This window comes from Prosopis cineraria, unplaced genomic scaffold (assembly GCF_029017545.1).
Source record: "Prosopis cineraria cultivar Desert tree isolate PC_DT_omini unplaced genomic scaffold, ASM2901754v1 PC14, whole genome shotgun sequence".
NCBI lineage: Eukaryota > Viridiplantae > Streptophyta > Magnoliopsida > Fabales > Fabaceae > Prosopis > Prosopis cineraria.
The window spans coordinates 26,267,047-26,289,357 of NW_026555345.1; the positions used below are offsets into that span (position 1 = coordinate 26,267,047).

The 22,311-nt window shown below is 36.2% G+C and overlaps 1 protein-coding gene across 1 annotated transcript; it reads left to right on the forward strand.

The window, feature by feature from the left end:
• Positions 1 to 3,297: 3,297 nt before the first annotated feature.
• LOC129293149 (TMV resistance protein N-like) lies at positions 3,298 to 14,111 on the forward strand. Its single transcript, XM_054930953.1, has 7 exons — positions 3,298 to 4,286; positions 5,889 to 6,987; positions 10,421 to 10,696; positions 10,923 to 11,717; positions 11,850 to 12,675; positions 12,775 to 12,884; positions 13,062 to 14,111. The coding sequence occupies exons 1-7, from the start codon at positions 3,742 to 3,744 to the stop codon at positions 14,001 to 14,003; spliced, it is 4,593 nt and encodes a 1,530-aa protein (XP_054786928.1). The 5' UTR covers positions 3,298 to 3,741; the 3' UTR covers positions 14,004 to 14,111.
• The last annotated feature ends 8,200 nt before the right edge of the window (positions 14,112 to 22,311 follow it).

Genomic DNA, 22,311 nt, shown 5'->3' on the forward strand with positions numbered 1-22,311 from the left:
TCAATGGTTTAAGCCTATTGATTTAGTTATAATTTTGCTATTTGAGCCCAATAAGATTTAAATTAAGGTTTGGTTTTCATTATAAGGGCTAATGGTGAAAGTTGGTGGCACTAAGTAAAGGTTTTTAATTGATTAAAAAAAATTATATAAATTGAAAATTAGCCTAGTGATGGCTAATAAATGGTTTTGGTGGTTAAGTGATACTATGTGAATGGTTGGTTTAATATATGGACCATTAGGGTGGATTATGACTCATTGACCTAAGTTGTGTGGTATAAGTTATAGTCTTCATTAATACTATTTGTCATGATAAGTGATGTGGATCACTTATATGTTGTAGAAAATTGTTGGTGGAACTTATTGAGAAGTAAGGAACAAGCCGAGCCCTATTTTGTACAAGGGGAACCCTTTTAGTACCAAAGGGTTGAGGTAACAGGGGAATTTATATTTCTTATTACTTTGTTTTAGCTATTTTTGAATAAATATTACTAGTTATCATGCATTACATGTTTTAAAAGATTAAATGTGCTTTATAAGGGGTTATGGGGTACTACTTTGATTATAGTGCAAATATGTTTTCTAATTGTTTAATAACAATGTTTTTATGGAAATGAGATTTATAAATATTATACTACTTTAGAGTGTTGAATGGTCAATACTCAGGAAAGGTAGACAAGAGTAAAAGGCATGATCTCGGTGGGAGTTCACCAATGAGAAGGTGTGGATTTTTGATATTCTATGGCACACTGTCAGTACTCAGTGTTGTCTTACGTATTGTGGGCTCAGTGCACTAAAGTGGTTAGTGTATTGAGTGTTCGACACCTCTCAGTGGGGGAGGGAATCCGACATATGAAGTGTGAGGTTGAGTGCCTAGGCCAAGGTAGCCCTCACATGGAGAGTAAGTCGGGCTGGCTCTGGGAGGGAGTTAGCTTTGACTGCTCAGGATTCACGTCGAAGGGGCATAGGCGGTTCGGTGGATTAGATCATGCCTTAGATTATGTTTTGTGCCTGTGGAGGTACAAGTAGGTATAAGGTTTACCTGCGAGTTAAAGAGTGCCAGGGGGCATTCTGTTGGTCATGAAAGGCCATACCGGCCTAGGTCATGCATTCATGCATTTTAAATGGCTAAATTATATACTATGTTGAATTTATTATTCATTTATTTAATTATGGCTTACTTTGTAATAATCAATATAGATTTCACTGTTACTGAGACTGTGGTTGTCTCACCCCTTTCTTTTCAATATTCTAGGTCCAGGCGAAGGATCCAGTGGTGGACGGGGAAAAGAGCAAAGCTAGGGGTTTGCTTGTGATTTGTAAAGAACTGCAACCCCTTTCTTTTGAGCAAATATATTGTAATGTATTTAAGATTAGGGTGCCAGTAGGATATGATTATGTGTGTGTGTGTGAATATGTGTGGATTGTGTGCTTGTGTATGAATTTTTGTCTGTTTGCAGACTTGTGGCTAGGAAACTTGGTTATGGTGTGTGGTTTTGATGGATTTACTTAGTAGACCAAGTTTCTATTACAAGCAGATCTTTATTTTGATATATATGTGATTTTATAAGCAAATGCAAAGTGGTTGCATTGCAAATGGTGTGCTATGGGAAAACATACAGCTTGGATAGAGAGAGTGGGTGCGTGGGCCCCACAAGGAGCTCTGAGCCAAGTGAAAATGTTTAGCATATGTATTTATATAAATACATGGTATTTGGATTGATTTGTGACCACTCTTGTATGATTTGTGCATTTTGGGGGTTTAGGGTCCATTTTAGGAAATGGCACCCGGGTGGTCAAATTTTGATGTATGGGGGTTTTCCATCATTTGAATGTTCTATCAAGTGTTTTTAATCTTATTTGACGTGTCCAAAGTGTTTCCACAGGTTTGTGACCATTAGGATGGGATTTGGACAATTTTGAAAATGGTTTTTACCAAAAAGCTGCACTTTTGCATCCGGGTGTCCAAATCTTAATCCGACCGTTGGATTTCTCTAAAATTTGGGTCACAAGTAAAACCTTTTATAAGCTTCGTGTGGGCTTTGGAATCACATCGATCGGATATCGAGACGGACGGAGAAACGACGCACTCCGGAATTTGGTCTGGAGGTGCTGTCATGACAGCATTAAATTGCTGTCATGACAGCTACAGTGTTGATTTTGTAACCTGCACAAAATTCAATCCGTCCGTTGGATCTTTTCAAAATTTAGTATGCTAATAGTATTCTTTAAAAGTGACATGTGGGCTTTGGAATCACTCCGATCGGAGGTCAGATGATGAAATGGTGCACTCCGGAAGTTGGTCCGGAAGTGCTGTCATGACAGCTTTTTAGCTGTCATGACAGCAAAAATAGTCAATCTTTTAACATGTCTAATTTTTAATCCGACCGTTGGATCTTTTTGAAATTTGGTACACTTATAGTACCCTTTGAATGTGACGTGTGAGCTTTAAAATCACTTCAATCGGAGGTCGAATGACGGAACACCGCCTCCTGGAAGTTGGCCCAGGAGGGCTGTCATGACAGCAATAAATTACTGTCATGACAGCATCTTTTTATTCCATTTTCGTCTAACTTGCTTCCGTGCACTATAGGTAGAACCTATAATTATTTTTAAGGTTTTAAATGATTTATTTCTTAAGTTGGTTAGAGGATCAACTCCTTAACCACACTTAGTTTGTTTGAATTATGTGATTTTTGGATAACACTCAAGGCAAGTGTTACAAAATACATGCACCATGTAACTAATTACCTCAATTATACACATTATCTCAGATTCTTTCAATGTCCCCTTTCTCTCTTTGTTCATCCTAAATTCCTAATTCCCAATCCAAGCACCTTTAAATTTCAATATTTTTATTACCTTTATAAACTTCAATATTTTTATTACCTTTAAACTTAAATGCATTATATTATATTGAACTATAGCCGGGAGAACTCATATTCAAAAGAATAATTAAACCAGGGTTTTTGAACTGTTTTAAATTCGGAGCATATTTTATTTTTTACCATGTATATATTTTCTATTATTTGTTGGTAAAAAATGAACGTCTCTTCGAAAAAGTCATTAAAAGAGACCAGACCCTTCACCATTTTTAAGAAGTGTCCTCCATTTTAAAAAGGAAGGGGTACGTGTGCAAATGGACCGAGCAATAAATCAAAGCAAGTTGGCCTTAATACAGAAAATAAAAAAGGCAATTAAAAACTAATTAATCCAGAACAATATTAGATGACAGACTGATCACCGATGCAAGAACATTAAAATTATCGATATAGGCACCGTTGACTTCCATGAGTTTTAACACTTGCATTTATAAGGTTGTGAAGCTATGGCCGGCTTGAAGTGTTGTTCAGATCTTAGCTAGGTTTGGGATTCATTCACACATCAGGAACCTTCATATGGCACGTGATCAAGAATGGCTTTCTTCTTCCTCTTGATCGCTCTTCTTTCAACCATGCTTTGGACCTCCGACGTGTTTGCTTCTATAAGCTTCACACCACAGTTGGCTGGGTATAAAGCTACGCGGTCACATCTGAACGGCTTGATCTGAGGGACGCGTGTAATATCTCACGTACCGAATCAGATTCTCAACAGTAAAACCATTTAATGTCATCATCACTATCATTAATATTCTCCTCCATGGTTGTCCACCTATGGCCGGCTAATTAACAAGTTTGTGAAGTCTTCACCTTCACCTGATCCTAATTCGATTCAGACTCACATACAAATCACTTTCCTTCATATATGTGTGTGTATATATATATGGCACCGGATGAACGAGGGTCTTCTTCTTCTTCTTCGTCTTCGTCTTCGTCTTGCTTCAACCATGGTTGGACGTACGATGTTTTTGTGAGCTTCACAGGGGGAGACACGCGGTACAGTTTCACAGGCAACCTCTGTTATGCTTTGAACCAGAAGGGAATCCACACCTTCAGAGACGACGTGAAGCTGAGGAAAGGTGAGAGCATATCCCGGGATCTTCTGAGAGCGATCGAGGAATCTAGGATCGCCGTCATAGTATTCTCCGAGAACTATGCGTCGTCAAGCTGGTGCCTGGACGAGCTGGTGAAGATAATAGAGTGCATGAAGGAGAAGGGACAGCTCGTTCGACCAGTGTTTTACAGGGTAAATCCTTCAGATGTAAGGCATCAGAGAGGAAGTTACGGAAGGTCAATGGCTGAGCATGAAGCTAAGCTTAAAGAGAAGAGGCTTGAAGATGACAGATTCAATAATTGGAGACTTGCACTTAAGGAGGCTGCCAACTTGTCTGGATGGCATTTCACAACTGGGTAAATTAAATTAAATTCCTCTCATGGCTTTTCTTCGAAGTTTCTTTTTTTGTTGGTTTATTTTGTTAATATTATTTTGGTATAATCGTTGTTACGTTGTTGCTGTATATATATGTAGTATGTTATTTCTCTAGAGCTAATATTTTTTTTCTTTTTGGGATGAGACAGGAGAAACATCACTTGAGAGTGAGAATAGATTTCTCTTTAATTTTTTCGAAATTGTACAAACTTCTGTTTTTGTTTTCAAAATACACAAATTTTCTTAAAAAAAATGGAAAAATATTTACACAGATTTTCGTTGAATTTTGCTTATATATATAGACCTTCTTACTTTCAGAACTAGCAGACATTTGCGTATATTTTAAAAAATAGATGGTCAAAGTAAGCATATATAATTGATGTATATTCCCTTTGTTAAAAAATGTAAGGTATTTTTAACTGAATCTGGCCTTTGAATAAAATAGTTACCTACTTTTAAACTAACTCTATCTTTTTATATTTACTCTTATTAAACACCATACAATAAATATAAAGTCATTATCAATAGGGGCACTTTTAGAAAAAGGCAATAATTACACATCGAAAGATAAAAAATACCTTACATTTTTGAATGGAGTGAGTATATATTGTTCCAATTTTTATATATATATATATATATAATTTATCTGGTCACATTATTTATAAATATAACTCCCTATATTGTGTTATTTGATGACTATTTTGTTATTAAATTAGCTAGGGTGTTATTTACCTTCTTGGATTTACTTTTGTTTATTTAAATGTTACTTTTTGTTTAATATTTTTCCTTTTTTGGAAAAAAAAAAATTTCCCTTAGCTTGTTGTCAATAGTGGTTTCTTGCTTTATTTTATAATTTTTAATGTGTTTTTTAATTACTTATTTAGTGTATGTGTGATCTTAGCTAGGTGGCCTTGAATAGTATGCAAATGAATAAATAACATATAATGAAGATTAATTTTTCTCTGACGTAGTGCCATGCATGGTTTGTGACCGTAAGGTGCCTAATAAACTTAAAGGAAAGTTTTATCGCACTGCTATCAGACCGGTAATGTTATATAGTAGTGAATGCTGGGCTCTAACGGGACAGCAAAAGTATAAAGTTGGAGTAGTAGAGATGAGAATGTTACGATGGATGTGCGGACATACACGTAAAGACAAAATTCGAAATGAGCACGTACGCGAAAAAGTGAGGGTGGCACCTATTGAGGAAAAACTGGTAGAAAATCGGTTGAGATGGTTTGGGCATGTACAAAGAAGACCAAGGGAGGCACTAGTGAGAAGAGTGGAATATATAACTTTGAGTCCGATTAAGAGAGGTAGAGGAAGGTTTAAGAGAATACTCTTGGAAGTTATTGAACGCGATCTCTTAATTAATAATATTCCTAAAAGCTTGATAAACGATAGAGCACAATGGCGTCTTGCAATCCATGTAGCCGACCTCACCTAGTGGGATAAAGGCTTGTTGTTGTTGTTGTTGTAGTGCCATGCATGGTGACATGCATCTAACTTTTTACCTTTCTTATGTTTTACGCAAGCCTAGTTAACTCTTCTTGATGACAAACTTGCCGCAAATAATTCTGCAGGTATGAGTTTGAGTTTATTCAGAAAATAGTGGAAGAGATCTCAAGCAAATTAAATTACTCATCTTTACACATCGCTGATTATCCAGTTGGATTAAAATACCGAATGCTTCAAGTGATTTCATTTTTAAGCATGAACTCTAGAAAAGATGCCTTGATGGTGGGAATCCATGGGATTGGCGGTATTGGTAAAACAACGATCGTAAAAGCAGTCTATAACTCAATTGCGAATCAATTCGAAGCTTCTTGTTTTCTTGCTGAGGTAAGAGAAAACTCAATCAAGAACGGTCTTGTACATCTGCAAGAGACACTTTTCTCAGATTTGCTTGCAGAACATAATACCAAGTTAGGTGATGTAAGCCATGGGATTCCTATATTACAACATCGACTTCGTCGTAAGAAGGTTCTTTTGGTTCTTGACGATGTTGATAACCTTAAACAAGTGAGATCTTTGGCTGGAAGCCAAGACTGGTTTGGTCCTGGAAGTAGGGTTATTATAACAACAAGAAACAAGCATTTGTTAACCCTACATGGGATTGAAAGGCTATGTGAAGTGAAAGAACTGAATGATGATGAAGCTCTTGAACTGTTCAGTTGGAATGCTTTTAAAAGAAGTGAACCAGATCCAAGCTATATGAAGATAGCAAAGCTTGTAGTGCAATATGCGAAAGGCTTGCCATTGGCTTTGAATGTGATAGGTTCTGATTTGTTTGGGAAAACAATACAAGAGTGGGAAAGTGCTTTAAAGAAGTACGAAAGGATTCCAAGCAAAGACATTATTGAAGTGCTTAAAGTGAGCTATGATAATTTGGATGACAATGAGAAGGAGATTTTCCTTGACATTGCATGTTTCTTCAAAGGAAATTTGGTGGAAGATGTGAAGACGACACTTGATGCCTCTCGTTTTTATTCAGAATATGGTATTGCAGTTCTTAAAGACAAGTCTCTTTTAACCATAGATGAAACTAGTAGGGTGAAGATGCATGATTTGATTCAAGACCTGGGAAGGGACATTGCTAGACAGGATTCGCCACATGATCCTGGGAAACGTAGAAGATTGTGGCATCATGAGGATGTCCTTGAAGTTCTAACCAAAAACATAGTAAGTCTTGGACTTATGTCGTCAAAACCTAGCAGTTGCTATTTATCCATATAATATTAATGGAAGTCTAATGATTTGGAGTAGTAAACCAAAAACTCTTAAAATTACAAGCTAGCTAGGGACATATAATTACAACAACAACAACAACAACAACAACAACAAGCCTTTATCCCACTAGGTGGGGTCGGCTACATGGATTGCAAGACGCCATTGTGCTCTATCATTTATTAAGCTTTTAGAAATATTATTAATTAAGAGATCACGTTCAACAACTTCCAAGAGTGTTCTCTTAGGCCTTCCTCTACCTCTCTTAATCGGACTCAAAGTTATATGTTCCACTCTTCTCACTGGTGCCTCCCTTGGTCTTCTTTGTACATGCCCAAACCATCTCAACCGATTTTCTACCATTTTTTCCTCAATAGGTGCCACCCTCACTTTTTCACGTATGTGCTCATTTCGAATTTTATCTTTACGTGTATGTCCGCACATCCATCGTAACATTCTCATCTCTGCTACTCCAACTTTATGCTCTTGCTGTCCCGTTAGAGCCCAACATTCACTACTATATAACATTGCCGGTCTGATAGCAGTACGATAAAACTTTCCTTTAAGTTTATTAGGCACCTTACGGTCACAAATAACTCCTTTAGCTTTTCTCCAATTAAACCACCCAGCTTGAATTCTATGTGAAATATCTCCACTGATTTCGCCATCATTTTGGATAATGGCTCCCAAATATCTAAACTTTTCCACTTGAGGTATAATTTGATCTCCCAATTTCACTTCCAAATTATTTTCGAATAGTCCTTTATCAAATTTACAATATAAATATTCCGTCTTACTTCTACTCAGACGAAAACCTTTCGACTCCAATGTCCTCCTCCATAACTCAAGTTTGCAATTAACCTCTTCTCTTGTCTCTGCTATAAGAACTATATCATCCGCGAAGAGCATACATTTCGGGATTTCCTCTTGAATATGTTCCGTCAAAACATTTAAAATCAAGTTGAACAAATAAGGACTCAGAGATGATCCCTGATGTAGCCCAATCTTTATAGGAAAATCCTTTGTTTGACCACTAGGCGTTCTTATACTAGTTTTTACCCCCTCATACATATCTTGTATGGCTTTAATATAAGCAATCCGTACTCCCTTTTTTTCCAACGCTTTCCAAAGCACTTCTCTTGGTATACGGTCATAAGCTTTTTCCAAATCAATAAAAATCATGTGTAGATCTTTATTTTTACAACGATACTTTTCCATTAATCCCCTTAGTAGATAAATCGCCTCTGTAGTTGATCTACCTGGCATAAAACCAAATTGATTCTCAGAAATACTTGTCTCCAATCTCAACCTGTGCTCAATTACTTTCTCCCACAATTTCATTGTGTGGCTCATGAGTTTAATCCCTCTATAGTTAGTACAATTCTGAATATCTCCTTTATTTTTATAAATAGGAATTAATGTACTTCTCCTCCACTCATCAGGCATTTTCTTGGACCGTAAAATCACATTAAATAACTTAGTTAACCATCTCACCCCTTCTTCACCTAAACATTTCCACGCTTCGATAGATATACAATCAGGTCCGTTAGCTCTACCATTTGCCATTTTCTTAAGAGCTTCCTTTACCTCCTTATCACGTATTTTTCGATAGAATGACAAATTTTGTTCTCCTTCACCAGTTACTAAATCCTCCAAGTTACTAGATGAATCCTCTCCATCATTGAAAAGTTTAGAAAAATAAGTCTCCCATCTATTTTTAATTTCATCATCTGTAACTAAAATTCTTCCCTCTTCATCCTTAATACACCTTACCTGTTCTAGATCTCTTGATTTTCTTTCCCTACTCTTGGCAATCTTATAAATATTTTGCTCTCCTTCCTTCGTCTCAAGGTTCTTATAAAATTCTTCAAAAGCTTTAGAACGAGCTTCACCCACAGCTCTCTTAGTTTCCTTCTTAGCCATACGGTACCTCTCCCAATTTTCCTCATTGTTACACAAATGTATGGCTTTAAAACAGTTCTTCTTATACTTGATTTTGTCCTGTACACTATTATTCCACCACCAAGACTCCTTATCTCTCGGACCAGGACCTTTCGATTCTCCCAAAACTACTTTTGCAACCTCCCGTATCTTTTTAGCCATATCCTCCCATATGATGTTAGCACTTCCCTGAGAATCCCAAATTCCTTTATCCAAAAGATTTCGCTTGAAAATATCTTGCTTCTCACCTTTTAATTGCCACCACCTAATCCTTGGTGTTACTACTTGTCGACGTTTTTGGATTTTACTCATAATACACACATCAAGGACTAGGACCCTATGTTGTGTCGTTACAGCATCTCCAGGGATCACCTTACAATTTTTACAAAGTTTTCTATCTGTGTTCCTAACCAAAAGAAAATCAATCTGCGACCTTGAGGCTCCACTTTTGTAGGTGATGAGATGCTCATCTCTCTTCTTGAAACAAGTGTTGGCAATCTTAAAATCATACGCCAATGAGAAATCAAGAAGAGTTTGCCCTTCATTGTTTAGCTCTCCAAAACCAAAACCACCATGCACCCTCGCATACTGACCAGCTTCCCTCCCGACATGCCCATTAAAGTCTCCTCCAATAAAAATCTTTTCACTCTGTGGTATGTGTCGAATCAACCCCTCCAGATCCTCCCAAAATAATTCCTTAAGACTGGCTTCTATCCCGACTTGCGGCGCATAAGCGCTAACAATATTAACAGTCTCACGTCCAATTATCATTTTTAAAGAAATAATTCTGTCTCCAATTCTGCTAACTTCTACAACGTTCTTCTTCCACTCCTTATCTATAATGATGCCTACTCCATTGCGTGCACTTACTTTTCCTGTATACCAAAGTTTGAAACCTTGAATATCCTTAGCTTCTTCTCCACGCCATTTTGTTTCTTGCAAGCAAAGGATATTGATTTTCCTTTGAATCATAACCCCTACAACCTCTACAGATTTACAATTTAATGTCCCAACATTCCAAGTACCAAATCTAATTTTGCTCTTATGGACTAACTTCTTTAGCCGCGTGCGTCCAAAATGACGCGGTAGCCCTTGCTCATTTAACACTACATCCGGGCGCCGATGCAGCGGCTCTAACTCACTTATCACTGTACTCGAGCCATGCAGCGCGTTACTTACGGGCAACGACCTAGCATTAACATTATAACGTCTATTGTCCATGTTCATGATAGATTCAACAAATTTTTACATTGGCTGTTGATGGCCTAACACAACCCTCCTCCTTTACCCGGGCTTGGGACCGGCTATAAACATAGGCGGAGTTTAGGGACATATAATTACAAAAATTAAATTATGAAAGATAGATATACGAACTTCGATTTTTCTTTTCTGATCATCATGTTCAGATTTAACTGATTAAGAAGTCTCTGACATTTGATCATGAAAGGGAAGTGATATTATAGAAGGCATAGTGTTGGACATGCCTAACCTGGAACAAGAAGTGAAGCTGAGTGCTGATGCCTTCAAGATAATGAAGAGACTTAGAGTCCTCATAGTTCGGAATGCACGTGTTTCTGAAGCTCCTAAACATCTTCCAGACAACTTGAGATTGCTTGAGTGGAATCAATATCCTTCACCATCTTTACCAAATGATTTTTATCCACGCACACTTGTTGTCCTCAACATGCCACATAGTCTTCTTGCACCTGACCAGCCATTCAAGGTTTGTTATTTTGACATCATCATTGTGAAATGTCATGAGCTACCTTCTTAGAGATTATTAATAGCTGCTAAACTGGGGAAAATATTCATCGGATATTGATAACAAGAATGATATCACATGAATATTGTCTTTTCTTTCTTAGCTTAATCATTTGGTCATCAACTCTTGCTTCTGTATATACTATATATACCGCAACTAATTACTGTTTTACTTCGTTGTCATGCAGAAGTTTGAGAACTTGGCTTTCATGAACCTCAGTAACAACAATTCTATAACAAGAATACCTGATGTCTCTACAGTTCCTAATCTAACAAGACTTCTTGCTAACCACTGTCCAAACTTGGTTGAAATTGATGAATCTGCTGGAAATCTTGGCAAGCTTGTCACGTTGAGCACCCAAAATTGCCCTAAACTTCAGAGTATTCCACGTGTCATGAGATCTAGATCTCTTGAATATGTAAATCTCAGCAAGTGCTCTAGCATTCAGAGTTTCCCAAATATGTTGGCAAAATTGGAAAACGTGAAAAATATTGACACGGAAGGAACTGCAATAAAAAAATTTCCCAGTTCAATCACAAACATTGATGGACTTGAGGAGCTAGTTTTGCCTTCTTGTATTGAAGATCTGCCTATTAACACTGATGTGTTTCAAAATACTGAAGAGATTAACGTGGAAGGATGTCCACAGCTTTCAAAGCTTCTGGAGAAGGTATCAATGGTGGATCGGACAAACTGGACACCAAAGTTAAACAGACTGGTTCTAAAAAGCTGTAATCTGTCCGATGATGATCTTGAGTTGATTTTGAGTTCCTTTCTGAAATTGAAGTGGTTGGTGCTATCAAAAAACAACTTTGTAAGCATTCCTGAGTGCATTGAAGACCTTCAGGACCTTCTTTTCCTTCATGTGGATAATTGCAGGCAGCTTAGACACGTTTCTGTGCTTCCACCATACTTGCAATACATTGATGCCAGGAACTGCACATCATTGACTCCAGATTCATTTGACGTAATACTGAGTCAGGTTGATTTCTCATTCTTGTTCTATATAATATAATAACTCTTATAAAACCCAAACTAGTATAGACACAAATGACTAAAACACATTACAGTGTTGTGATCTATTTCGTGTTTATTAATAACAATTAATTAACAGGCATTTCTAGATGTGGAGAACATAGACATTGTTGTCTCAAGGCAGAAAATTCCAAGATGGTTCGACCATTGTAGAAAAGGAGGATCTGTGGCTTTCTGGGTTCGTCGGAAATTTCCTAAAATTGCTGTACTTTTGGTTCTAGGTGGTGAAACTGAAGCATCATGCATCAACTTTACATGCGAATTCAGCTTGATCATCAATGGCCTCCAAGTGTACCAAGATGAAGGAACGTTGCCAATTGACCATGTATGGCTGTTTGACCTGCGAATTCACTTGACAGCCCAGGAGAGGCTCAACCTCAACGAACATCTTCGTAAAGGTTGGAACCATGTGGAGATTTCATGTACTGTCAAGAACAATCAGCCACGCAATGCCGTTGTTAAGTGCTGTGGGATTCATCTCTATAAGGATAGAATGAACATCCATGACGTCTCCTTCAAAAACCCAGAGGATGAGGATTCTGACATTGCTCATAAAGATATGGTAAATTCTGATGCGGATATTTATGATGAAGAAAACAGAGATGTTGTTTTCCGTCAAGTATTAGGTAAATTTTTTGGCAAGGGGATTATAAATCTTATGGAAGCTCTTCGATCTAGTAGAACAAGAGATGATGAGGATGAGGCTGAGGAAGAACAACATATGACTGACATCGTCGACAATGAATTCCCAGAAATATGTGAGGTTGTGGTTAAGGACAAAGGGAAAGGTAAAGTGGCATGCAGTGACAACCCTGAGGAGGAACAACATGGGGATTTTACAATTGATAGTGAAACTTGGGATTTGATGAAGTTGGAGAGTTTGAAAGGTGAAAGCAGTAAACAAGGTAAGACTAAGCAATGATTGAATCAAGCTGAAACAACCTCCAAATTAACCTGCAAAGTTTACTGATTTTAGTTAACTTTGTCTTCGCCTTTGCTTGCAGGTGCCCAAGTGAGCAAATTACTTCTGGGTCCTTCAACAGAACTAGAACCCTCTGCTTCAAGCATCCAATACAAAGAACCTTTTTTAATTGGAAAAACCAAACTTGTGCGGGTAAGCCTTACTTTGATTTTTATTTTCCTTTTGGCCCTGACTTGTATATATTGGTAGAAGAAACTTACTCATTCTCATTCATTTCTGCTCGCCTTCCTCTGTTTTTCAATTTCTCAATTCCAAACAAAACCCAACATTGATAAACTCCTTTCTAACAATTTCCCTATTCAAGTTCAGGGGTCAACTTCCTTTGCTTTTGCAAGCACTAACAAGGGAATACCAGACAATGTTTCAACCAACTTTAAGGTCCCAGAAGTTATTAGTACAATGACCAACCTAGAAGCAGAGGAATCTAACATCCAGATTCCACAACCTAGAGCTATTCAAAAATTGGAAACAAATGACATTGAAGGTCCTCTGATTTCGATGGAAGTATTCTATGCTTCTCTTGAAGCAGAGAATGTAACTCTTTCAGATCGCGAAGATACCCAAATCAACACAACGTCATATGAAGAAACAAAACATGCATTGCAAATTGTACGAGGCTTTGTCTCAGAAAAGTTCTCTCATTTGTTACAACCTGAACAGTCCAAGCAAATGAAGGACAACCTTGAGTACCTCCTCAGTTTGACCCCAAGAGATGGAATTTCGTTGAGGATGAGATCAGTGATAAGTCAAATTTCAAGTAGTTTTACTGAGTGGTGTACGGATTATCACAATGCAAGTTTTAAACTGGAATCTGCAACTGCAGAAGTATCAAAAGTTGAAGAACTGAAAGAAGGGGTTGAAGGTAATGTGAGAGAATTCCGAGAACTTGAGGAATTAGAGAACGGAATGTGGAGACAGTTGGAAGATTTGGAAGAAAAGAAGAGAGAACTAGAGAAGAAAATCAACGCAGTGAAAGCTGAGATTGCAGATTTCACTTCAGCCAGAGAGGATTTTGCTAAGAGAAAAAGGGAAGTCTGTGAGAATGGAAGAGTGCTTAAAGCTCGAAGGGATGATTTGAGGATCAGATTGCCACGGTTGATATCTGAAGAGGAATGGGCCAAGATAATGCAAGCTAATATTGAAGATGAATGGTCAAAACTTGGACAACAATTTATTGAAAACTTAACTTTTGGAGATTGGGCTAGGTGCACATCTTGTGCCATGTCTCTGTATACAGACAATTTGACGTAGGTACACTCATTATTATGTTATTTAAAATTATATTTGATCTCACGTCATACTCTAGCTTGTTAATTCAACTTACTAAACGTAGTACACATAATAATACAATCTTTTACATGTGGGACTGATTACCTTACTGTTAAAAGTATGTTATCCCTCCCAACACAATTGAGTTCATATTTCATATCCCCTTTTCTTGATAATGATGTTGTCAACACATTGCTTGATTGGCAATATTTTGCGTCAGACATCTATAAATTAAATCAATACTAACGATTCTTTAGGAAATTCCATGAGATTAAAATCTTAAATGCACCTTGCTGATGTGGAAGAATGTGCCCTGAAGATCAACTAGGAAGGATATTAACTGTGGACAAAGCATGAAATGACCATGATACCAAAAGAAAAGTGAACTCTGTAATCATGAAGAAACTTGAGATCAACTTGAGATCATGGCTTGTGTAGATCATCATCCACTTGCATTCCATGAAAGTGTTCTAATATACTTTCGCTTTACTTTAGGCCCTGCCAGTGCCACCTGCTGACAATTCTTGCAGTGCTTCTTCTGCCACTTACGATCACCCATTCATGTTACCATGTAGATCGTTTCAGCTGATTCTTGCTTGAGGTCATTTATGGTGTTCATATGCAACTTCCCGGAAAGCCTACCGAGTAGTTGAAGATCAAGGTCTTTCTCCTTCTGCACTACAGGAAAATTTAAATCTGACCGTTAGCCCTGCTTTCTTAAGAAGATTATATGCAAATAGCCAAGTAGGTATGGTAAATAGAAATGAAAGTATTAAACATTTCTTTTTTTTTTGCCTTTTTTCTTTTTCCTTGTGAGAATGAGAGGTCAATGGGTCAACGATGGTAAAGTGGAGTCCTTAATTACTGGGAAGAATTAATCATAGATAGCGTCTTCCAGCCAAAAATAAAAAAATTGGACACATGGGTGCTTTTCATTGGAAAGGAAACTCCTCACAATGCCACGACGAGTGAAAGCAAACCGCAAAAGCAAATTAAGAGAATGCGTGATAGTCCCACATTATGTGACGAGAGAATTAATCCCAATTATATAAGTATATGGTGAGTCCTTTTAACGTATACTTAAATTATTTTGATATAAGTGACAAACCTTAGTTTGTGATTAATGTACTACTCTAGTTTGTGATTAATGTACTACTCTCCTGATTCCTATTATAAAGCGCATTTTAAAAGTATTTTTCCCCTTGATATAATGAACTTGTAATGATATTAATTACTTTTTTTTAATATTATCCTTATTCAAATTCATTAACAATGAGAGGGAATATAATGCATTACCTCTCCTTAATTATAATGAGATAGTTATAAGTGCCTTATAATATGGACAATAATGAATGTACAAATACAGTCAATTATACAATCAATTAATTAATTAATTCCCTTCATGACTCACTGTTCCAATAATTCTAATTAAAGGGGGTAATTAAGCGTGCATATAGGCATAATGCTGCAGTGCAGCAACTCTAATTATAACTCTTACTAACCAACACAACAGTCAACACGTGTTTTCCAGTTAAAATAATAATGATTATATACTATGCGAATGCAAGTTGGCAAATCCAAAGACCAATCATTGTCTCTCACACCATATGATTAAATGAATAAACCCTTGAATAATGATCCGTTTAACTTATTCAACCCTCATTGTTATTGTTGGGTGTCAAATGTCAATGGTCACCCATGGCGTCAATAGTCAATGGCAGGAAATCATTCTTAGATCGATCGAGTTATTCTAGTCTTATGGAAATTGGAAACTTACAAAATATTCACTTTCTTATATCTTTCTGGGAGTCATTCTAGTCTCGTGAAAACTAACAAAAAGAACACTTCCTTAATCTTTCTTTGATGAGAGTCATTCTAGTCTCGTGGAAACTTAAGAAACATTCAACTTTCCTCTGGAAAGATATATACTGTAGTTAATTATCACATCTCACTGTTGATGTCTGATTTGTGAGGTAAAGCATGTTGATGAATGACGACAGCGTGCATGCATGGGGGCTCTATCTTTGAAAAATCAGCAAGTGTTAAGTATTAACATAGAACCTTGGATTCCTTTTTGAAGATGGAGACTAGCAAAACAACTGTTATGTGTGCACAAATCGTTGGAAAAGGTAGGGGTCCTATTTTTTGGAGCTTCAAAGTGTTTTTTTGGTAATATTAGTGTTTGCACGTGGCCCACAAAAGATGAATCCTTAACTTATTTTTCTCTGATTCAACGGCACATTAAGCAGCTGAACAATTACCCCTATTACGTACTATTCATCTGTCTATACACGCTACGCAGTAATTTCGTGTTGCCAATTATTTTTTTTTCCTTGTGGTATAACACTCATAGATTCAATATCTTGGAGTTTTAGGTGAACATATAATGCCAATTAAATCAATGTATATGTTTGCTTTTGAAAATAAAATTTGAACTTACCTGAAAAGAAGGGAACTGGCCACCAATCACAAACTGAGAGAATAGAGATTCAACTTAACTTCTCTCTTTTTAAAGTTACAATACACCCATTCTTTTTCATAATAGACAATCTTATTTGAAACTCAATCAAATACTAAATTTTGATACTTGATTTATCACTATGCGAAGGATTAGCTCCTTTTTAATCGGAGCAATGTGAGGGAGTAACCACTTAACCTCTTTTTAACTTCCAAGTTTTGTATTTATTATATGTATTAGGTTGTCCCAATGTATGTGAACATAAATTAATGTGGGAAATCACAAATCAAATAAAATTGGATTTAACTATTAATATATAATAAAAAAAAAGGATTCATTATTTTGAACATGGAAGTTTAATTTTGAATTAAAATATTATGTCCTCCTGCTAATCTTCGCATTACACCATAACAGCAAATTTCTATTTATTTCTTCATCTCCTTTCCATATGAATCACCAACTCCCTCAAATTTGCTTTCACTTCCATTACATTCTGTTAATGCTTATATTTACATATATCTTGCTATATGCTATGCGTTTATCAGAAGAGAGATAAATTCCTTCTATAACAAAGAAATTAATGGACTTCAGGTCAGAATTTGGGATGTGGAAGTTCGATATGTTTTTTAAGCTTTAAAAGGTGAAGATACCTGCAAGAGTTTCACAAGCCATCTCTTTGACGCACTTTTGTCAAAAAGGAATATATACTTTCACAGACATTAAGGAGCTCGAGAGGGGAGAAAAGATTTCAGCCACAATTGAGAGAGCCACTGAAGACTCTAGAATCTCTATTTTTGTCTTATCCAAAACCTATATGAAACGGAAGCATGAGCCGTCTCACTACCGTTCACGGGACATCTAGGAAGCCAAAAATGTCCCAACATCCTAAAGATAATTAGAACCAATAAAAGCTAGCATAACATTTGTACCCTCTCACCTATTCCATTTAGAATCCTAATAGTATAAATAGGACTACTTTTTATGCTGTAGCATCATTTATTTTTGGAATAAAGATCAGAATATCCCTTTTTATTTGGTTTCTGTACCATTTTAGCATCAAAGCTTATCCCCAGAGGTCCAGAGAGTGAGAGAGTGAGGTGAGAGAGTTAAGGAATTATGTTAGAGAGGAGAGAAACTTTGAGGAGGAGTCCCTGATTTGTTCAAACCTTGCATTTCATGCATTTTTTTTCAAAAATTGACATTACCATCAAGCTCAGGAAGTTCAAAAAACGTGGAATAGGAGGTTCCTTATCACCAAAAATGCTTTCACACGCCTTCACACTCCATCACTTGAAGCCCACTCGCCGTCACCATTGTTACACGTGCCTGCTGGAGGTTGAAGATGATGGCATCATTAGTCAAGGCATCAACCACATCACCTTTTTGACTAGTCAACAACAAGTCAAGCCAACCAGATTCTGCCATATGTCACTTTAGCCACGCCATCCTGTCTAGTCAACCCTATTTTTAAAAATTACAATTTGACCCCTAAACTTTCAAAAATTTCATTTTAGCCCTAATAATTTCCAAAAAATACACTTGACCCCTCCATTTTACAAAAATTCCATTTGTACCCATTTTTTGAAAAATTACACTTTAACCCCTCAATTTTACAAAAATTATATTTTGGCCAGATTTACCCAAAATTACATTTCCACACCAATTTTTCTGAAATTTTTCTTTCCATCCTATACCATAAAAAAATACAATCACACCCTTATATTTGTTTCTTAAAGTCCTAACCTTATAAAAAACACCCCAAAGTGCCTCCAAGACGCAGGAATGTGTATAAGGTTAAGATAAAAGAGATGAGACGTAAGATATGGGAATTAAAAGCTATAAGGTCACCCTTACTTATCCACAATTAACTCCACAAAATCAAGATAACTATAAGAATAACCCAAATGAATTACCAAATTTCTAAAAATTTTATAAATAGGATCCCAAGTCTTTAAAAGTTAAAATGCTATAAAATTATTTTAAATAAATAAAACCAGAGCAAAATATGCATACAGAAGCAAGGATATCATACAAGGTAAGATAACATCAAACTAGGGTCAAAATAATAATAAAAACTAATTTTGGCACAATTACGCTGCAACATAAATTTTATGCTGTAACAGAAATAGCAGAATCCATAATAGTAGCAAAAAGCTGTTATGGCAAACTTTTAGGCTGAAATTTTGACATACGCTAAATTTTCGTCTGACGTTCGATTGAGGTGGTCTAGGTGTCTACAAAAAGCTTTCTCCAAGCTTTAGCTATTGGCACTAGTTTCGCATTTAAATCATTTCTCAATCAAAAGTTGGACACTAAAATACAAACTTACTCATTTATGCTTTTAAAGCATAACTAGGGTGTCCAAAACTTAATCCAAGTGCCAAAAGCCACCACCAACCCTTATATCACACTCAATAGATTTAAAACAACCTATGTAACTTACCATAATAATCAGATATCACATATTCCACAATTTCAACCCTCAACCCCTTGATTTAAGAAATAACAGGGGGAGGCATTTTAACTTCAAAACTCAATATAATCTAATACAACCATGCATATAGTCAAATTTATACTTGCACTAATATTTTGACCTTGCTTATATATCTCAACTAAAAAAATACCACACATACTAGGCCCAAAATACACCTTTCAATACTCAATATTCAGTAGTGCAAGTAATAACAAAATATGAACATCCTAGTTGGCAATATCAATTAATTACACATATGCAACTAAAATTACAAGAGGCCTATAATAAGAAGCTGAGTTTCCAAGCCTTTGGTGCTTCTCCTTTGTCCTGCTCGAAACTAGTGCTTGCAAAATGTTAAATAGAGGGGTGAGTACAAGTACTCAGTAATCAAATTTCACCTAATCTATACAGTTGCATATCAATCGAAAATGGATGTAATTGGTAATAAACACACATATAAAGTACATATGATAATGTATAGCCTAGGCCACAATAATAACAACCATGTGACCGCTTGCAAAATGTTAAATAGAGGGGCGAGTACAACTACTCAGTAACCAAGTTTTACCTAATCTATACAATTGCATATCAATCAAAAACAGATGCAATTGACAATAAACACACATATAAAGTATGTATGATAATGTATAGCCTCAGCCACAATAATAACAACTATGTGACCGGGCTTCCAACACATAATCATATATATATATATATATCAATAATGCACAATCTAGCGTCACAATAATACCAACCATACGCCCCTAAGTCACACCGGATCATAATACTAATGGCCATGTGGTCGAGACTAAATGTATGATCATATACCAGCCGTATATCTTCCTAATTACCTCTGACGTGAAACCAATGGCTATTCGATTGCTATGCCCTTCACGGACTAACCCAACCTTCCACTTGTGAGGAGCTACCAGGCTAGGGTCAACTCACTCACTTGTGTAATCTGGTTTTCTCTAATATTAACAATCATGGGGTGTCGTACCCCTAATCTTGCCTCCTCATGAACTGGTAGAGACTAGTTAGGTTTAAGTCCCTTATAGAACAAGTAAGACAGTCCCGAATCAACTATGGAATAAGGGTTACCTCCCGATTTCAATAATTGGTGCCAAGGCAAGCTCTCGATTCCAACTGTAGCTGCCAATACCACATGGATTTATCAATCTACTCATCTCCCTAGGCGAACTCTGACCAATAATCATGCTATACACAGGTTACACATATTATGCAAAAGTGACCAAATTCACAATCCCATGTCATGTCCACATCAATTTCTCACTCCCAATAAACTCCACAGCTAATATATATATATATATATATATATCACATATGTTATATTTTCACAATATCACATTCAAATAGCATCATTGCTTCACATATATGTATCATGCATAAAACTCTTTATTTTTCAAAAGCCATTTTATGTATAATACCACACATTACCAAAATTGCATCAATAACTTTCTACACATCAATCAAGTTTCAAATCATAAATTTCAACAACTACTTAATTAACATACAACTATATAAATAAGGTTTCCCCATTTACCTCAAACCTTTGAGAAATTAAAGGTTACTCCTCAATCATACCTTACTTTCCGAGCTAAATTCAAGCTCACCAGTGTTTTGTGAGGTTAATCTATAATTACATTAATATCCATTACTAATAATCATTAAAATCACCACTTCTAACATATAATTTCAAACTTTAATAACTAAATTTCTCAACTACAAGATCAACCTTACATCCAATGAGTTCCTTAACTCTCATTAACTTCATTTAGCTCTCCACAACTTAAATAATCATAATATATCATCCAACAATCCAAAATCATCATCACTATCACAAATTACTAACTTTCAACTCTCAAATTTCAATACTTTAATAACCCAAACCTCTCAGCTATTGAATTTAATCACTACATTTGGTTTATTAACTCTCATTAGATCTAACTAACATTAACAAAATATTTAATCAATATCAATGGTAGCCACTTACCTCAAGCGCCACCATTTATGGTATTTAAATGCACAAATTCGTCTATAATTGAGAGCCCACTATTATGGACATATAAAACCTCTATATCTAGGCTTAAATAACTCTAATAACTCCCATTAGTCCTATTTAGACCAATGAATTTAGACCCATAACCCTAGGTCCAAAAATCATTAACTTCTAACCTCAAATCTCACTTCCAAACATGTAGAGAGAAGAAGAAGAGATAAGGAAGACTTACCTAGGTGAAATCAAGTTCCAATCATCTTAAGTTGATGCTGTAACAGAGAAGTCTCTCTCTTCATCGCTCTCCCTCTGTTTCTAGTCTTCTCTCCCTATTTCAGACCCTTTTTTGTGTTTTTAAAAAAGCTAATTATAGGAATGCATTGTAAATTTTTATGCTACAGCATAATGCATTGGGCCAAAATTTATTTTTTTCTATAATTTAAGCCCGGGTGACCCAATCCAAAGGCTAAAGCCAAACCTAATAACCGTCTCTAATTATTCTCAAATATATTTATATTTAAATTTACAAATTTATCCTTCATTAGCTTAATTAATTAAGGGAATAATTTTTAGGATGTTATAGAAGCTATTGTAGAAATGCAGCAAACTTTGTTAGACAATAATAGAGAAAACCCACAAAGAGATTCGGGAAGCAGCAGTTCATCATCCACTGACAATCATCGCCATCCTCGACAACAATCATTTTGTCTTAATGACATCAAGATAGACATTCTTGAATTCGAGGGAAGACTCCAGCCAGACGAGTTTGTAAACTGGCTTCAAACTATTGAATGTGTATTTGAATATAAGAAGATTCCTAATACATAGAAAGTCTAGATTTTCACCCTTAAACTCAAGAAACATACTTCTATTTTATGGAAAAATATCAGGAAAAGTGAGAATGTGAGGGGAAGCACAAGATTGAGACTTGGGCAAAGATGAGATGCCAGCTCAACAAAAAATTTCTACCGGACCATTACCATCATGATAACTTCCTCCAACTATAAAATATTTGACAAAGATCGTTGTTTATAGAAGAGTATACCAGAGAGTTTGAAAAACTTATGATGAAGTATGACATTCAGGAGAAGGAGGAGAAAATAATAGCTCGATACCTTGCAAGCTTAAACGCTGACATTACTGTCCAGTCTAACTTCAACAGTATTAGACCTTGGATGATGTAATCTGTCTAACCATTCGTGTTAAGAAACAGACACCCAAGGGATCATCTTTCTAACCCTCTTTCTCTAAGGGTTATTCAGATGCCCACAAGGTAGAGTTTTAATAATCCAACCCCTCAAGCAAGCCATAATCTTGCGTTATGTGCAAGCCACCATCAAAT